This window comes from Physeter macrocephalus, chromosome 4 (assembly GCF_002837175.3).
Source record: "Physeter macrocephalus isolate SW-GA chromosome 4, ASM283717v5, whole genome shotgun sequence".
In the NCBI taxonomy this organism is placed as follows: Eukaryota; Metazoa; Chordata; class Mammalia; order Artiodactyla; family Physeteridae; genus Physeter; species Physeter macrocephalus.
The window spans coordinates 68,117,119-68,135,887 of record NC_041217.1 but is presented as its reverse complement, the minus strand read 5'-3'; the positions used below and the strand labels follow the sequence as shown (position 1 = coordinate 68,135,887).

Here is an 18,769-nt window from a genome sequence, read left to right as displayed (position 1 = left end):
CTGAGCCTGTGCGTCCGGAGCCTGTGCTCCGCAACGGGAGAGGCCACAACAGTGAAAGGTCCGCGTACCACAAAAATTTTTTTTAAATAAAATAAAATAAAAATACCATTGTGTATTAATGTGAAAAATCTGAGGGTACCTGGAACCCAACTTCATTTTACATATGAACACAAAATGCTTTTTGCACCATTTAAACACTGAATTTTCAGAAATGCAACTAACATGTAGATTGAAGGAACTTATAATTTGTTTTGTTCAGAACTTTATCATGAGTTGCTTACCATTTCAGAAATCCACGTCATCAATGACAATACTGCTTATGGTATTTGAGTCACTGATACATATGCCCCTATCAGTTTGCATTTGTTGCTGTTGTATTTACAGTGATTCTACGTGTAGGTTCAAGTCTCTACTATGTTATATGCTTCCAGTGTAGTTATGCCTGAACATTACATATTAAAATACAGACAATTTTATTATAAATTAATCTTTTATTTCACATTTATAATATGGTTAGAGTATTATATTTACTTTTTGAAATTATGTTTATAGTTTATATTACATATGAATATCATTCCTGGATAGTAAAATGGGCACTGTGTCTGAGGGGTTTGGGAACTGTTGCCCTAAGCTTTTGGAAAGCCATGTCCAGCACTAGCCTGAAGATTCAGGAATTCATCTTTCCCCTGCCTCCACCCCTTTTTACTCTAAAAGAGTCCCCCAAACCTTACTGCCAAGCTGTAAGTCTTTACCATGAGCTGGACACTCAGAGAGGGACCACAGGATAAATAGTGGGGACTCAGCTGGAAGCCACACTTAATGCCTAGAAAGGAAAGCCTTTGCAGAACAAAAGGATCATGTCTGTGTTGTGATGATGTCTGAATTGTGAAGCAGACTGTAGTAGACGGAGATCTGACCTGTGGGCAAGTTAGGCCCTCCTGCCTGAGTGCGTATTGGGGGAGAGGTTCCCCACTTGCTTCAACTGAACAGAGGAAAAAAAGGGAGGAAGAGGATGACTAGGAACTAACATGGATGGGGCTTCTACTCTATGCCAAGTACTTAGTGACATGGTTTACATATATTCTCAATTTCTTCTTTTAAGTACACCATAGGATAGATATCGACTTAACAAAACTCAAGGTTCCACAGTCACGTGATTTGTCCCAGGTCACAGAGAGCTTCAACAGGAATTAAAGGAGGACTGGTTTGATCCGTGTTTTAAGTTGCCAAAAATAGGGGTGAGTTCCTTCTTTAGACCATTCCTAATTTTTGGTTCTTTTAGAATAAGCAAAGAGGGACTTCCCTGGTGGTGCAGTGGTTAAGAATCCACCTGCCAGTGCAGGGGACACGGGTTTGAGCCCTGGTCCGGGAAGATCCCACGTGCTGCGGAGCAACTAAGCCCAAGTGCCACAACTGCAGAGCCTGCACTCTGGAGCCCGCGAGCCACAACTACTGAAGCCCACGCGCCTAGAGCCCGTGCTCCGCAACAAGAGAAGCCACCGCAATGAGAAAACCGCGCACCACAATGAGGAGAAGCCCCCGCTCACCACAACTAGAGAAAGCCTGCACACAGCAACGAAGACCCAATGCAGCCATAAATAAATAAATAATTTTTAAATGCTTTAAACAAACAAACAAAAAAATCTTCTAGATGACTCCAAAGCTGAGTGCCTGTCAACAGCAGAGACCAACACTGAGTCCCTAATATGTACTACTCCCTGGGGGACCAGCCAGACACTTGATGTCAAGTTAATTACATTGGATTTCTTTCATCATGGAGGGGGCATAGATTTGTCTTCACTGGAATAGACGTTTGGGGCATGAATTTGCCTTCTTTGCTCATAATGCTGCTTCCAGCACCAACACTGGGGGAGTTCACAGAATGCCTATTCATAGTTATGGCATTCCCCATAGCATTATGTCTAATCAAGGGACTTATTTCATAGCAGAGGAAGTTTAGTAATGGGCTTGTGCTCATGGAATTAAGTGGTCTTACCATGTACCCTATCATCTGAAAGCAGAAGCTTATTTGAAACGTGGAATGGTTTACTGAATATTCACAGCAGCAATTGGGAGACAATACCCTGAAAGAATGAAGTTCTGGCTTACAAGATGCAATATATGCTTTGAATCAGAGACCATTACATGGTGTTTTCTCCTCCATGGTCAGAATACAGTGGTTCCAGAGTCAAGGGGTAAAAGTGTGGGTGGCTTTTTCACTATTACACCTAATAACCAACTCACAGAATTTGTGTTTCTCCTGGCAACTTTGAGCTCTACTGGTTTGGAGGACTTAGTCTCCAAAAGGAGAATGCTTCTACCATTAGAAACAATGGTTCCATTGAATTAGAAGAGGAGACTGCCACCTGGTCATTTTGGGCTCTATACATCACTGAACCAAGAGGCAAAAAAAAAATGATTACTTGGCTGGCTGGTGTGATTTATCCTGATGACCTAGGGGAAGTTGGGATGCTGCTACACAATGGGAGCAAGGAGAGCTATTTCTGGAACCCGGGAGATTCTCTGGGGCACCACTTAGTACTTCCTTGCCTAATAGTAAATGTTAACATAGCAACCAAAAAAAAAAAAAAAAAGAGACAGGACAGACCTTGAGTCAGAAATGGAAGTTTGGATCACTCTACCAGGTAAAGAACCCTGACTATCTGAAGTTCTGGCTGAAGACATAGGAAATATGGAATGAATAGTTAAAGCAGTTCATAGATATTAATTATGGTTTCTTGACCAATTACAGAAATGAGGACTGTGGTAACTTGGCATATTTTCTGTTTGTTTGTTTTAGATATGTGTTTGTCTAAGTTAACCATTTTATTCATCTCTCCCTTTCTTCCCATTTTTATGTTATTATACTAGTTGTTGGAAGTGAACTTCACAATTTAATCTTTAGGTAACAAAAAATTCAGTGGAACTCTGGGTTTAAGGAGTAGCTAATATAGCCAGAGGTGGACATGATGACTGGTGGCCTGTTTGAGGAACTGTGAAAAGCTCTGTGTTGTAGCCTGACTTTACCTCCCTTCTCCAACTTCACTCCCACACATAAATATTTGTCCAATTTCTTAGATGTTTTAAGGCAGAGCAGCAAATTCATGTTAAGGGTGATCGGGGAGGTAAAGAAATGAGAGTAGTGAGAATTCAGGCCCTATCTAGAGGAAAAAAGCTATATTCAGTTCAAGATGATTGTTGCCCTGTGACGCTCAAATGTAGCCTTAATTTAAATAAACAAACATACTTCGTGTGGGACAAACAAAAGATGTCTTCCTGGTTGTTTCAATCTCTATTTTAAAATTAAGTCATGCAGTTTTCAAATAAGTAGGAGAAAAACCATTAGTGTGTTTCAAGGAAGCCAAGAGATAAAGTGTTATCAGAAAGAGGAAGTGGCCATTAATGTTAAATGCTGCTGAAAGGGTGAGGACTGAAAAATGACCATCGAATTTGGTGAAATGGACATCATTAATGCCCTTGGACAGGAGCAGTTTCAGTAGAGTGATGGGGACAGTGTGTTGATGGGAGAATGGGAGGTAGGAGATAGTGCCCTAGACTTGTTCAAGAAGTTTTGCTATAGAGGGAAGCAGAGAAATGGGACAGTAGCTGAAGATGCGAATAAGGGAGATATTAGATTGTTATGTGTAAGAAGATATTTCATTTGTGTTGTATTTTTCTCCACAATTACCAAGTGTCTTTTGGTTTCATTTATAATATATTCTGCCATTAAAGAGGTTCAAGATTTTATGTACTTCCCTTAAGATTTCTGGACTTCCTGTCTTGTTTAAAGGCCTTTTCCATTTGAGGATTAAATGAATATGCTTAATTCCTTCAGATATTTGTATTTTATTTCTTAATATTTAGATTTTATTTTTATATATGGCATGAGATAAAGATCTTACCTTGCTTTCTTCTATACATATGTCAATTGCACCAATACCTTTTGTTAAATAATCCATTAATTTACCACTGAACTGGAATGTTATTTTTATAATAAAATATATTCCCACACTTATTTGCATTTCTGGACTCCGTATTCTGGTCTACTGATAAAGACTCTTTAGCTTAGATATTCCCAACTTCATTGAGTTGTGACTAAGCTTCCTCTCCCACCCTGAAAAAGCTATATAGACTCTATCAGCTTTTATTTTCCAATTTAAAAAAATGTGTTAAACTACAATTAACATAAAATTTACCCCTTTACCATTTTAAGTGTATAGTTCAGTGGTATTAAGTACATTCATAATGTTTTGCAACATCACGATTATCCATCTCCATAACTCTTCATCTTGTAAAACTGAGACTCTATCCCAGTTAAACAATAACTGCCCATTCTCCCATTTCCCCAGCTCTGGCAACCACCATTCTACGTTCTGTCTCTATGATTGTGACTACTCTAAGTACCTCATATAAGTGGAATCACAGTATTTGTCTTTTTATGCCTGGCTTATTTCACTTAGCATAATGTTCTCAGTTCATTCATGTTGTAGTATATGTTACAATTTTCTTTGTTTTTACAGCTGAATAATACCCCACTGTATGTATAGATATACCACATTTTCTTATCCAGTCATCAATTGTCCAGGGACCTTTGGGTTGCTTCCACATATCAGCTATTGTGAATAATGTTGCTATGAACATGGGTGTACTAATATATTTTCAAGACCCTGCTTTTAATTTTTTTTTGGATATATACCCAGAAATGGAACTGCTGTATCATATGGTAATTTTGTATTTAATTTTTTTGAGGAACCTCCATACTTTCCACAGGGGCTGTACCATTTTACATTCCCACCAACAGTTCACAAGGGTTCCAACTTCTCTACACCCCTGTCAGCACTTTGTTTTGTTTTGTTTTTGAGAGTAGCTATCCTAATGGGTATGAGGTGGTATCTCATTGTAGTTTTCATTTGTATTTACCTAATGGAATCTATTAGCTTTTATATTAAAATGAATTTGGGTTAATTTTTCTTTTAAGAGAAGTGGAAGACAGCCCTTGAAATAAATGGAAGCACTCTGGGTTTTGGCAAAGCTGCTGTTAAAAATCTTACCTTTAACCTCTTAACAAGGTGAAGAATTGACTTGTGAGAATCTTGGGTTTTTTGCTATCAGTAACCGCCAAGGGAAAAAGATATATATGTTTTTCCATAATTATTTAAGGATTCCAGGATATTAATTGTGTACCATTAGCATACCAACAAACCAGCTAATGAGCTATTAATATTATACCTAAAATGCACCAAAAAAACAAAGTTGTGTGTGCATGAGTTTGTTGGGGTGAATGAGATTAGTGCTAGTTTGTAAAGTGTAATCCTTTAGGCAAGATTGAGAAACATCTTTAAAGGACTGATCCTTAATATCTTAGTATATCAATTTATATATTTATATATTTATATATATATTTATATATTTATATCTTAATATCTTAGTATATCAATTTATAGTTTACAAAGGTTTCCATACACAGGATGGAAACATGTGAGTCTTACAAAAATCCTGGGAATTCAGTAGGGCAGGTGTCATTATCTCAGTTGTTTACAAATGCAGAAACAGGCTTACCTAAGCCAAGTGACTAGCCCTGGGTCAGCTTGTGAGTGGCTGGGATATTTTAAAAATATAGATCTTGGTGAAGAGGGAATCTGTTATAACCCATGTAAACGCAGAGCCTGACACACAGCTTAGCACAGAGTACAAACTCTGTGTACTATAGTACAAACTCACTGAATATTTGTTGAATGTATGAATGTGCCTTATGAGCCTATTTCAGAGTTCTTTCCATGATACTATGTAACCCCATGCCATGAGATCAAATTCTTAACAACTGAAACTGGTTGGGGAGAAGGAGTTGGGGAGGAGAGGGATTGGGGAAGGTGGGAGGTTGGGGATGGGATAAGGGGCAGGGATTATTCCCAGAAGAATGAGGAAATTGGAGATGGAGGCAGCAGCTTCTGGAAATGTCAGTGTTTATTAAACATTTAAGGAGATTTGGGGGTTTGAGAAGAAATATACAGAATGTAGAAAAATCCTAAGAATCCCCTGTGGCTAGGAGTGCAGCCTCTTCCCTTTCCCCCCTGTTTCCCATTTGTTTTTCCTGCTTTTTCTTTGGTTATTTAAAAGCTATTTCTTAAGGCTCATTTGTCCCCTCCTCAACCCCCTCACCTATGAAGATCCTTTGTCTCTCCCTCTCCTTTCCCGTGACCTTGAGTCCCAGAACAGTGCTCCAAAGTGGTCAGGGGGCACCATTCCTGTAGCTGAGGTTTGAGGATCAGGGGCCCCTCTGCTTGGGCTGGCTCTCCGTTAAGGATTTAATGGGGGGTGGGGAATTGCCAAAGCCACATGACGTCATTGGTACTCAGTCATGGGGAGAGAGTAGAGCATGGGCACAGATCAGATAAACAAACAAACAAACAAACAAGAATGGATTAAAAAATAAAAAATAACTAACAACCTAAATAAAACCTGAAGGAGAATCTGATCTGGGTGACCTGGGTGTTAGCTGGGAGGGCGGAGTCTGGAGCTGGGCCACCTGATGGAGGGGAGGGAGGGTCAGAGAGAAGAGGTTCAGAGGGACAGGCTAGGTGGTGCAGGGGATGGGGACATCAGGTGGCCTGGAGTTGAGGCAGGGCGTAGCAAGGTCCCTTTCTTCTCAGCGCCAGAGGAACGGGCACCAAACACACAGTCCCTGGGACAGGTGAAGCGCAGGATGGAGCCCTGGGCTTCCAGAAAGCCAGGGGGTGAAGGTGGGGGAGAATATGAAGTGCCTGGGGAATGAATTTTGGAATGAAACTTACATCTCAAAGGGAAGTGAGGGCAGGGCAGGGCTGGGGAGCTAAGGAGGAAAGCACCTAGACGGGGGATAAAGGAGCCTAGGTCCCCCTTTTCTGGCAGGGCCTTGGTGGGGGGTGGGGTGATCACTTTTCTGAGTCCAGGCCCATCATGTTCTTGAGGGCGTTCTTGAGGCTGGTTCTGCTGGGGGACTTGACAGCAGGCCGGAGCTCCGAGCTCTGCTCATCCTTTCGTAGCTCCATCTCTATGACCACCATCTGAGAGCCTTTGGAAGCCTCCGCCCCTGACCCCTTACCCCCCGCCCGGCCCGCTAACCGCTATTTCTTATCCTTGCGAGACTCCCCCAACCCTTTAGTCTTCTTCTCACTGGCAGCTTTGGTGCTTCTGCTGTGGTCCAGCATGGCATACAGCACTGGTGTCTGTGGGGAGGAGTGCACGCATCAGTCACCGGTCTGGTGGGGCTTGACTGTTCCCATCCTGCCCCTGACTGCTGCCCGGAGGTACCCCAAGTCCCGCTAACCTGCCGGCCGCGCTTCGACGAGTCCTTCACGGACTTGTGCAATTTCCCCTTCTCCATGGCACTGCAGGGAAACGGGGTGCTATGGATTTGGCCCCTGTCGCAGAGGGGTCAAGGCTTCCTTTTCCCTTTGGCCCTCCCACCCATTGGGTTAGGCTCTGCCCAAATGGGGAGTAGTGGGTTGGGGAAGGGGAGTCGGCTCCGCCCCTTACCTGAGTCTCCTCTGCAGGGCCGCCTGCCTGCGTAGCCAGCAGTACCGAATCAGGTAGAAAAGCACCAGCAGCAATAGAACGACCCCCAAAACACCCCCGATCACGGCTCCCAGCACCACCCCGTACCGAGTAGGCACTAAAAGGGGAAGGACAAGAAGTGGGGGAATGAGCAGGGACACGTATCTTTGGTTCCTAGCCCCACACCTATTCCCTACGGCTCGGGTTGTAAGACATCCCAAGCAAGGCTGCCTTCTGCCCTCTCTCCCAGAACCTGAGGGGCATTAGCCCCGGCATTTCGCCCTTCCCCCAGCCTCTCAGGGAGGCCCCATCCCCTCTCTGAACTCCCTCCCATACCCACATCCCACTTCCTCTCACACCTTTTTCAAAGACATAGAGCGTGACCTGAGAGGTCTTGCCCACTATGTCTGGTGGGTTTTTGACGTCACAGGTGAAAGTGCCGTTGTCACTATAGTCCAGGTTGTGTATGACAATGGAGCCATCCTTCCAGAGAGGGTCCCCTACCCACTGAATGCGCTCTTTGAAGGTCCCCACCTCATCGATGTAGGGTTGTCCCTTGGCATAGTGGAAGATCTATGAGGAATGAGGGGAAGCATGTATTTCTAGCTTCAGGGTGAGGGATTCTGGGCTGGTGAGGGTAATGCTGGGGAGGGGGTTCAGCCCTAGTCAGGGTGACAAAGATTGCCACTTACCTTGCCAAAGATGGGGTTATGGTTCATAAAGGATTTCCCCTTCCTTAGCCCAAGTTCTCTTTTCTGTGGTTCTTTGAAGCACCCTTTCTGTTATGCAATCTCAGGATTCCCCCCAGGCACTCACCGAGATGGCATCGCGGCCTCCTTCTGGCTGGTAGCGCCAGGTGAAGGAGATGTCATCTGAGACCCACTCACTGGACCAGAAGGAGCAGTGCAGGGTCACCCGGGAGCCCACAGCACCGTGGACCTCCTTGTCCGTGTAAACCACAATGGCCTGGGCTGGGGAGAGCACTGCAAACATAGAAGGGGAATCAGATGCACATGTGGGCCCAAAAAGGGACATAGAGGGAGTGAGATCAATAGGAAGTCAAGCCTGAGTCAGAGGCCATAGCAAAGACTGGGACAGAAATGACGAATTCTGAGGTCCAGGTCTCTCTCGCCTAATTGAATAGATGAGTGGAAATGCTGTGTTGGTTCAAGCTCTTCAGCATGTTCATAGAGGAAATGAAATCAGCAGTACCAGAATTCTCCTGAGGACTTCCAGAAGTTGAATTCTGTCTCCAAGTCTAACTTGCCCTTTGATGAGTATCTAATTCTTAAGCTATCCCTTAGATGCAGGCTTTACAATTTTTAAAACTTATTATAAATTATACAGGTAACACATAGTGCATTCTTCTTATAACTATTCAAGCAATAGAGATAAAGAGAGCTAAAGTCTCTCTTGACCAATTCCTTTCCTGTAGTCCCCTCCCAGATATTACCAATGTTATCAGTTTAATGTGTAACCATTTTCTATGTGTCAGACTCAATATAAACTCAAGATACACATGTACTTATAAGAAATAGTTTCTTTCTGTGGAGCTTTCTTTTCTTTTTTTTTTTTTTAACATACATTGCATTATAGTCTACTTTTTTTTTTTTGCTTAAGAATATATTTATAAAAAGAATATATGTATCTGTTGGGAGTGTTCCACTTTGATGCATACAGATCAATATTATTTTTAACAGCTACATTGTATTTCACAGTACAACAAACTCAAATTTCTTGCAGAAAAATGGAAGATAACTAGAGAATGTAAGTCTTCTTCCCTGACCCAGCTGTCTTCATTGCTGAATCCCTAATTGCCATACAGCTGCTCTTGATTGAGGGGTCACGGAGGGAAGGACCTCATATCCCTCTCAGGGGAAGCTTGATTCAGAGCAGGACCCCCAAGCCCAAAGCTCAGATGACTCTGCATTTGAGCCCCTTGTGGTTCTGGTTTGACCCTCCTCACCCTCCCCTTGGCCATTTTGGCCCAGTGCCACTCCCAAGACTCACCCACACAAGGCCATTCCAGGGAGATTATGTGTGTGGGCTGGCCCTGGCTGGGGGCAACTGTAGACCCTTTTGTTCTATGGGAGGGGGAGGAAGCAACCAAATAAATAGAGACCCATTGTCTGACCACTGACCAATGTTGGGGGCTCATGCCTCCCCTCCCCTCACCACCCCCCGCACCCCTGCCCGTGGTGCATAGTCCCAAATCTCCCACCTCAGCATGCAATACCAGTGACTCACCTCCTGGGACTCAGCCTTAGAGCCTTCTTGGGTATCCCAAATGTAACAAGGAAGGTTATTCATTGGATCTAACTTCTATTCCTCCTGTTCAAATATCAACCACTGCCTTTCAGCTCTGTTCAATGGTGCTATGAGTGGGACAGAACTCTCTCTCCCTCTTATACTCCAAGATTCCCTCTCCGCATTTCCCTCACCACGCCCTTCTCCAACTCCCTATCCTTAACATTTTCTCAGGATACCTCTGAATAGTCCAGTACAGTCCAGAAGAGTCTAGCTTCTAGGTTTAGGACTCAAGGAGCTGACAGCAGAGAATCTCAGACATTCTAACCAGCCCTTCCTCCCCTCCCCCCATTTGCCCTACTTCTCACCCACTGCACTAGGCTTCAGGGCAGTTTGGAGAAGGGAACAATCCATTCAGATAACCCTGCTTTGAACTTCTCTTCCTCACCCAACATCTGCCGTGGGGCAAGGAAGGGGCTGGCCAACTTATGTGGAAGATAGCTTTAGATGGGACAAGACCCTAGAATGTCATAGAACCCCCCCTTCTGCTCTGTTCACCCACATAATGGACAACAGATCCACAGAGAGAAACTGAGGCACCAAGAGACAAAGGATCGGAGGAGTTGGGACCACAAACCTTGGGCTCCTTCCTTAGATCACATTCCCTGACTTTTCTCTTCAGGGAAACTAAGGTTAAGGTACCTTCTGCACGACTAGGGAATGAGTAGGGACCAGAACCCAGGTGTCTGAACATGTTCCTTACCAAGCTCTAACATCGCTTCCTACTAGGCCTTCACCACCGCTTTGGGGGCATGTTACTGGTTTCCAACCCGGGTCCAGTCAGGTCCACCTCAGGGAAGCTCTCCACACTCTTTTCCCTTTTCCCTTCACAGAACAGCTTTACCTTTACAGCCTCCCTCCAAACTATATATATATTTTTTCTCTGCATAGAATATCACCTTCCTGCTCTTGCCCACTCTTTCTTTGATTGCCGTGAGGAGCACAGCGAAGAAAGGGGGAAGGTTGCTGAGAGACAACCTGAGCCCCGGGGCCCCCAGACTGGGGTGGCTCAACTTACCCAAAGAGGAGAAGAGTAGCACAGCCAGGATACAACTGGGGTTGGAAGGCGGAGCCCCAGGAGCCATAGCTGGGGCAGGGCTAGGGCCCGGAGCGTCTGCGGGGTTGGGAGAGTGGGGGACAGGGAACTGAGCGGGGGGTTCCTGGAACCCGCTTAAAATCCCCCAGGGCCCCAGTATGAGGGGGCTGTCCTGAGCCAGCAGCCAATTGCAGCCTGGCATGTGCAGTTGAGAGGTGGTGGGGAGGGGGGCAGAGTGCAGGGAGCAGAAGGGGCATTGTGTCCTCTGGGTGGAGGGGTGGGGGGACACACATACCACCCTATACACTGAGGGCTTTGTGTCTGCTGGCCTCCCCCTGCCCCAGGCTGGAATGTCGGGGTGGGGGGTGAGGGAGAGAGACAGAAAAAGGGACACAAACACATTTCTCTGAGGGACAGATGGGTGGAGGAACCTGAATCCTAAGGCTGTGAAAGGGGATTCCTCCCTAGCCTCCATGCCTGAGAGTGGCTCCCCTAGAGCTCTAGGAGTTAGAGGCGGGTGTCCCCCAGAGAACTTTCAAAACAGGATATCCCTGTTATCTTCACTACTATGGGCTGCATTACAGGCTTCTTGAGATGACCAAGTCCTTTGGGTGTCTTTTTTTTTTTCCTATCTCTCTGCATCTTGGGTGATTCTTTCCAGATAAAAAACTTTTTTTCCATGGGAAAATATCCAGGGAAGAATCCCTTGATATTTCCCTTTTTTTCAGGAAGTCCTTCACTGCCTCATGCTGCAGTTTAAGTCCATTTCAGTTAAGAGCAAGGCAACAAAATTATATTGAGTGCCACCCAGCTACATATATGAGTATGTGGGTATGTGAGTAATAGAAAGAGGAATAAAAATTAAGATCCTCCTTCAAGGAGTTCAAAATTTAGTTTGGGGAGGCAGAGGGGAGAATCAGAGGACAAACCCATTAACAACGAAATATAATAAACCATGATGCTTGGTATATCAGACTGATGAACAAAGTGCTGAGAGTATAAGTGAGGGCACATAGAGCTACATTAGGAAAATTAAGTTATGTAACAGAGATTAAACACAAAAATATCAATAACTTTCATTTAATAAATGAAGTTCAGAGGAAGGGGGAGTCATGTCTGGAAGGCAATATTAGATGTGGACCAACCTTTAAGGATGCATGCCATTTTGAAAAGGAGAAATTGGCAGTGAGGGTATCTAGGCAGATAGAACAACAAAAGCAAAGACAAAGAGATAAGAAAGTGTGTGTGTGTGTGTGGGGGGGTGGGTAGGTTTGCGAAGTTTTGGGAATATTCAGGGCAGATCTGGGGTCCTCCATTTTTACTCGATTTGGGGGATCTTGAACAGGCATCAGAGGAAAGGAGTCTGTACAGGAAAGTTGAAGCCAGTTTGTGGAGGGCCTTAAATGACAGACTAAAGGGGGTGGATTTAATTTGGTACATCATAAGAATTTTGCTGATGGTTTTGGGATGGTATTTGGGGTTAAGAATGGGAGTGTCTACATGGTCAGAGCTGAGTTTTAAGACAAATACGTTACGTGAAACATTTGAAGAACTAAGTGAAAGAGGCATTCATTGGATTTGTTAATGTGAAGCTTCCGAGGGCCAAAGCAAGATCAATGACTGGAAGATCAATAGCAGAAAACTGTATTTTAACGTAACAACTTCCTAATGACTAAATTGTTTACTAAACGAAACTTGTTTTTTGAGGTACCCATTATCGAATGTGTTAGAACACACTCTTGAAAATCAGCTGTCAGCAGCGCTACAGAGGAGATCCCTGCACAGGAGAGAAAATCGGGTTGGAGAGCCTGTAAGGTACCTTCCAGTCCAGAAGTTTATTAAAGTACTTTCTTTGCCAGCATTATAGAAATGCAAAATAGTATATTAATTTGACGTAGAAATAAATGAATCTGTGCTATTTAAGTCCTGAAAGGAAAAGTACAGAAGCGCTAAATATAAATAAGATCTGAATATTAATGTAACGAATATGTTTTTATTGCCGAACAGGAGTTGCTCCGGGCTGTCTGCTTCACTTCTCCTCACCCTTCCTCCTCAAAAGAGGCTCAAGAACTTTTGCGCTTTTCCGTTCCTTTCCACTTGCTTGTTTTCTCCCTTATGTTATAAGTGCTCTGGAAGTGATTGCTGTGCTTTGGTTCCTCAAAACTGTTTTTATGTATATAAATCAAAGCGAGTTCTCCCCCACCCCTACCCCAGGTTCTTCTGGCAGTGGGTGTCACCCACATGCCCTGAAACAAGGAACAAGGGAGCGTTGTCTTTGGTTAGTGGGCATCTAGCCCATGCAGCAGCTCAAGCCCAGGAATTGTGAGACATAAAGCTAATCGAGGTGGTTAGAGGACGCTCCCCATCCTCGGAAATGGTGCTCTGAGAGGTTCTCTCCCCAACGGATCTCAACTTGTGCACTATCACTGTATTGGTGAAGACGGTTCACATAAGAATGGGAAGGAGCCCAAAGTATCTTTACAAAAAAATTTTTTTTTAATTGAAGTATAGTTGATTTACTAAGTTGTGTTAATTTCTGGTATACAGCAAAGTGATTCAGTCATATATATATTCTTTTTCATATTCTTTTCCATTATGGTTTATTACAGGATATTGAATATAGCTCCCCATGCCATACAGTAGGACCTTGTTGGTTACCTATTTTATACATAGTAGTTTGTATCTGCAAATCCCAAACTCCTAATTTATCCCTCCTCCTTTCCCCTTTGGTAACTATGTTTGTTTGTTTTCTATGTCTGTTTCTGTTCTGTAAATAAATTCAGTTGTACCATATTTTAGAGTCCACATATATGTGATATCATGTTGTCTTTTTCTTTCTGACTTACTTTAGTATGATAATCTTTTGATTCATCCATGTTGCTGCAAGCCGAAAGTATCTTTTTCCCTGCATGTCTCAGTCACCCTATAACACTTTTTAGTCCCACCTGGGTGGGGGAAGGCGTGAAACTAGACTGAGAAGTCCTCAGTGAAGAATCTGGGCAAGTCCTCTGCTTTGTGGTGCTAAACAAAATGAGTGTTTTTAGAGGTGCTACCTGTGAAGCACCTCTAAAAACAAAAAGGTAAAACGTAGACTGCAGAATTTGAGCCAGCTGCAGTTCTGCGGGAAACTTGTCACTTTTTAGAAGTCAGCTGAGAGAGGCGGGGTCAGAGACTAACTACGCACAGAAGATCTGCGTAGAGTCGGAACTAGGGTTGAGCCGGAGAGGCTCCCAATCCTCTGAAAGAGCTGGTGTCGTCACGTGACATAAGCCCCTCCCCTCCCCTCGCCCCGAGGTGGCGGGGCCGTCGGCGTCACTTCCGTCCAGGCCGGAACCCAAGATGGCTGCGCTCTTGTTGAGGTGACTTTAGTGTGGGGTGGGAGACGGTGCCGGCGGCTCTCGGGAGAGCTGCACTGGCCCCTCACATCTTGCTAACAGCTGTTTACCCCGTGCCTCGGCATGGAAAGGACCTGTGGGTGGAGGCCACGCGCTTTGGAAACCTAGAGACCCTTCCCCTCCCCTAGCGTCTCCTGTGCACCCTGTAGGGCTTCGGGGTCCCTGGCCGATTATCTTTTTCTTACTCCTTGCGGATGGGTCGCGGGGCTCTCGCCGGTTCTTCTTTCCACTACTAAAATAGTTTTTCCCCACTTCTAAAATAGTTCTTCCCAGATTGCTCTCGGGGCTGCAGCGAGAGCCGAGCTCCAAGAAAATAAGTAGGTCTAATTTCTCTTACTTAGGGCTTGGGCCTCGAGGAGAAGGATCTTGGTGTACTTTACCTTTGCGTTTTACTCCTGCAAACACCAGCTGCTGGCAATGAGTGACCACTGTCCCAGTTCCTAACGGGCCCCTGGCAGAGAGTGCAGGAGGCCTAGACCCCTGTCGGGGTGACGATTAGCAATAGCGCTCATAGTGGTTGCTCTGCTGCTCCACAGCAGCCAGGAACTTCAATTTTTGTTTATTTTTTTACTTGGTGGGTGAGGGGAATAGATGCCCCAGTTTTTCTCTGTAGTGTCAACTCCTTGTCCCGAGAAATACCCTAGATTGTCTTCCATTCTGAACTGTCCATTGTTGACAAGGCCTCGTTCTCTGCTCAGAGCCTTTCTAGCTATAGCGATTTTAGACGCTTTTGGTACAAATCCCAGCATAGTTTCGTGCCAGCACTATTTTTGGAAACTATTTGTTATGGAAAGTTAGTTTTAATGCAGTTGAGATTTAATTCCTGATTTCTCCAAATGTCTTCTCATTTCTCTTTCCACTTCAATCACCCAGTGTAAAAATAGACGGACTTTATTTAGTTTTTCTCTGTGACAAAATGATTCCTCTTGGAGCTGAGATCAGGAATGGTTTATCTTAATCCTTCATTTTTCTCCCTGACTCTTATTTACAATTGTGTCTTTTTTCTAAAGCGTGTCAGGGCCAGTTTTGCCAGATTGCCTCCTTTATTACAAGTAGTTTGACCATAATTGAATGCGTTTGAATTCTTTGATAATATCATATTTTAGAAGATGTCACAGGCTTTTTGGTGGAATTAACGTTTAGCTTGTAATGATCATATTGGGTCTAAATAGTTCATTTTAGGAGTTTCATGATTAGCGCTTAGAAACCAAGGATCACTGTACACATTGAGTTTGTCCAGTCTGTATCATTTTGAGCTGTGTAGGACTGTCATCACTAGGATTCATTAGTGGTAGTATAAAACGCTTATGGAAAGGGCACCTTAAATTCTAGGAGCTAGTTTCTAGTTCTAGTAGTGTCACTAATTCCATTTATTTTGGACAAGTCAAGATCATTGATTGCATGATTGTGGTTTCTTCACTTGTGAATGAAAATAGTGATAACTTGAACTCACTTAAGAGAAATATTGGCTAAACATTTTTAATCCTTGGTTAACTAAAAATTATTAGTTATCACAGTATTGTATGTCATGGCTTTATGAATAGTGCTCTATATTTTGTATACTCCCTAAAGTTCATGGACTAGCTAGGGAGGAATAACCAGCTAAGTAGCACAAACTCCATTGGCAGTCAGTCAGGGAATGACTTGCCAAAGCCAAGACTGAGATAGAGAACTAAGCTAAGAACAGCTAGGCTTCTATCTAGTAATGTTCATGCAGCTTAAGCACAAAGCCACCAAGTCATTAACCCTCCGAACGTTGCTCATCATATTAAATGCTACATGTGAAGCACCTCCAAAAACAGGGTTTAATTTATTTAAAGTCTAAATTCTTAAGACTGCTTTTTAAAATAAGCATACTAATTCACAAATCATTTTTTTGAGCCTCTTCTAACTGTCATATTATTATAGGTGCTGTAGATGCAAAGTATTCCAGTTCTATTCTTGAGCTCAAAGTTTAGCAAAGGAGATAAATGGATTAATTAATAAGCAACATAATGTTGATTTAGAGATATGAGCAAGTGATGTGGGAGCATGACAGGTGCAGCAGGTAAGGCTAAAGGAGTGGTGAAGTTGCCATTTGGGAGTTGTTGGATCTTGAAGAATGAGTTTATCAGGCTGCGAGGGAGGTCCACTCAGAGAATAGCCTGAGCAAAGGCATGTGGTCAAAAGAAACTATGCTCTGTCTGGGGGTAATGTAACATTCAGTGTCATAGAAGTATAGAGGGCTGAAGGGAACTTGTGGGAGAATGGCTCTGGAGAATTGGGTTAGGTCATGTTGAGAAGGGCTTTGTTTGACTGCAGTGTGAACCTTATAAGTAGTGGGGAACTGTTAAAGACTTTCAGGCAGATGATTGATGAAGTCAGCTTTATTTTTCAGTAATTTAACTCTGGTAATATTGAATGGTAGGGAAGAGATTGGTGCTAGGAGATCAATTCAGGAGCTCCTGTTATAGTCCTAGTGAGAAATGAAGAGAATACAGACTAAAACGATGGACTGAAGTTTTCTAGATAGTGTTGGTAGGATTGGGTGATGCCTTGCATATATATGGGGGGATGTAAGAGAAAAGAAATCAAGAATGACTTACATTGTATCTTTGGAGTTAGTTGGGTGCTCATACAATTAATCAGAAATTTTGTATATAAATGATTGCTCTTCATTGTGTCCTTCAAGGTTATATAAATACTTTAATGTTGCTGTTACCTCAGACATTTATGAAACGAAATTTTGACATGCCATCAGATCAAGTTTAGAGGGCATACAAGAGAAACTCATTATATTATAGTCACATCTTGTTTTGGACCAAAAATGGATCTTATTCAATTTGATCACATAGACTTGGCTTTGAATAACTTTTGGTTTTTTCCAAAAGTCAAATCCATTTTCAGCAGATGAATATTTTTACACTGCAGCGTTTTAAAAAGAATGTGATATGAATTCTAAAGACTTTTAGGAGACCAGTGAAATATTACTAAATTACATGTATGTGGTATATTGCAGTTTAGAGAGTGCTTTCCTATACATTTTCTCATGCAGTCCTCCCAACAACCAATAATGTAGGTATTATCAATCCTATTTTATAAATGGAAAAGCTGAAGCTCAGTGACTCACTAAGTTACACAACTTATGCAGATCTAGACCTCCAGTCTGGCTTTTTTACTTTGTCCAGTGTTCCTTTTACATTACTGTTGTTGCCTCAGTACAGAGAAGAGTTTCAAAAACAATTTGAGCCATGATTACATTTTGGGGGAGACATGTATAATACATTTAGAAAGGGACAGGCACTAACTAGAAATCAGTTCTGGCTTGTTAATTAAAAATAAAACAAAGAAAGTAGTATTACTTTCTAGCTATAACATATAAAGCACTCTTCCTGGGTGGAAAAAGAAATCTTTTCCGGGTTCCTGGTTTCACATGAAAGGCAAGGATAGATTAGATATCTACTCTTGTCATATTTCAAATAAGGTTATGCAGTTGTGCAACTAGTTTCTGTTAGGGCCTTGTGGAAAGTTTACATTGGTATTTGTCTGGGAGACAATAGCACTAGACAGAGAGTGCTGTAGATTCCAACCCACATCTGCAAACTCTTGCTGGGTAGCTGAGTGACTGGACGTAGCCTGGTGTGAGGAATGCATGCCCTGCAACTTCAGAGTCACAATTACTTCAATTGATTTAAAGAGATTTGTTCCCACTTCTTTCTTTCTGGGAGCCTTGGGTACACAATGTCTGTATTCACCTCTTGCCTCCAAAGCTGTAAAGAGGGAAGAGCTGAAGCAAGTGTTGGTTGGATCATTTTTCCTTCAAATAGTGGGCCCTTCTAGTGTTCTAGTGTAGAGTGTAAGGTTCTTGAAATGTTTATGCATCTAATATCAATGGTATGAGGGACATCATGAGCTTTTTTAGAAGATCATTGGATCTTAATGTGATCTTGTAGCCCCACAGTGCCTTGCACATAGTGTATATACAATAAACTTTTGTAGAATCTCAATGTATTTGGTCCCAGAGCTTCACTCTGATAACTTTCTCAAATACCTTTGGAAAGATTCGATATAACGTGAGTTAAAGGGGTGTAGTGATCATGTGTTTTTCATAATACCATGTAAATGCTGGATCAGTTAAATTCTCTTTAGATAGAATGCCTGGTTACATTTCAGTCTCAGACTTGAAAAGCAGTTCTGGTATTGATATATACATTTCAAAAATAGCAACTTTTTAGTAGAAAACTTGTGTTAACTTCTTCAAGTACCATTTCATGTGGATAGTAAAGAAATCTACATTCTCATATTGTCTGCACTATTATATGACAGCCTTTTTCACTTAAAGTTCATCCAGGTTGTCTGGAACTTGTTGGTAGTTCCTAAAATGACAGCTTAATACTGAGGACCCTGCCTCCTCAAACCCCTTGTTCTTTAAACATTTTAAATTCATCCATTTGCATCAGGTGTCTGCTTTGGCTAAGTTGTATAGTACCTGATGTTGCCACTGGCTTATTCTGTACCC

At 42.9% G+C, this 18,769-nt stretch overlaps 2 protein-coding genes across 2 annotated transcripts in view; one reads left to right on the top strand and one right to left on the bottom strand.

Moving 5' to 3' along the window:
* Positions 1–5,946: 5,946 nt before the first annotated feature.
* Positions 5,947–11,278, bottom strand: MPZ (myelin protein zero). The gene is given in 8 exon segments (XM_007112267.3): positions 5,947–7,205; positions 7,307–7,367; positions 7,516–7,651; positions 7,893–8,106; positions 8,350–8,516; positions 10,859–10,994; positions 10,996–11,241; positions 11,243–11,278. Coding segments are annotated over 8 exon segments (1,098 nt in total). The 3' UTR covers positions 5,947–7,103.
* A 2,881-nt stretch (positions 11,279–14,159) lies between these two features.
* The window catches only part of SDHC (succinate dehydrogenase complex subunit C), a 29,631-nt gene continuing 25,021 nt past the window's right edge, over positions 14,160–18,769 (top strand). The window contains exon 1 of the mRNA XM_007112266.3: positions 14,160–14,235. Within this exon, the coding sequence (XP_007112328.2) occupies positions 14,216–14,235 (20 nt within the window). The 5' untranslated portion in view covers positions 14,160–14,215. The remainder of the gene's footprint in view (positions 14,236–18,769) is intronic.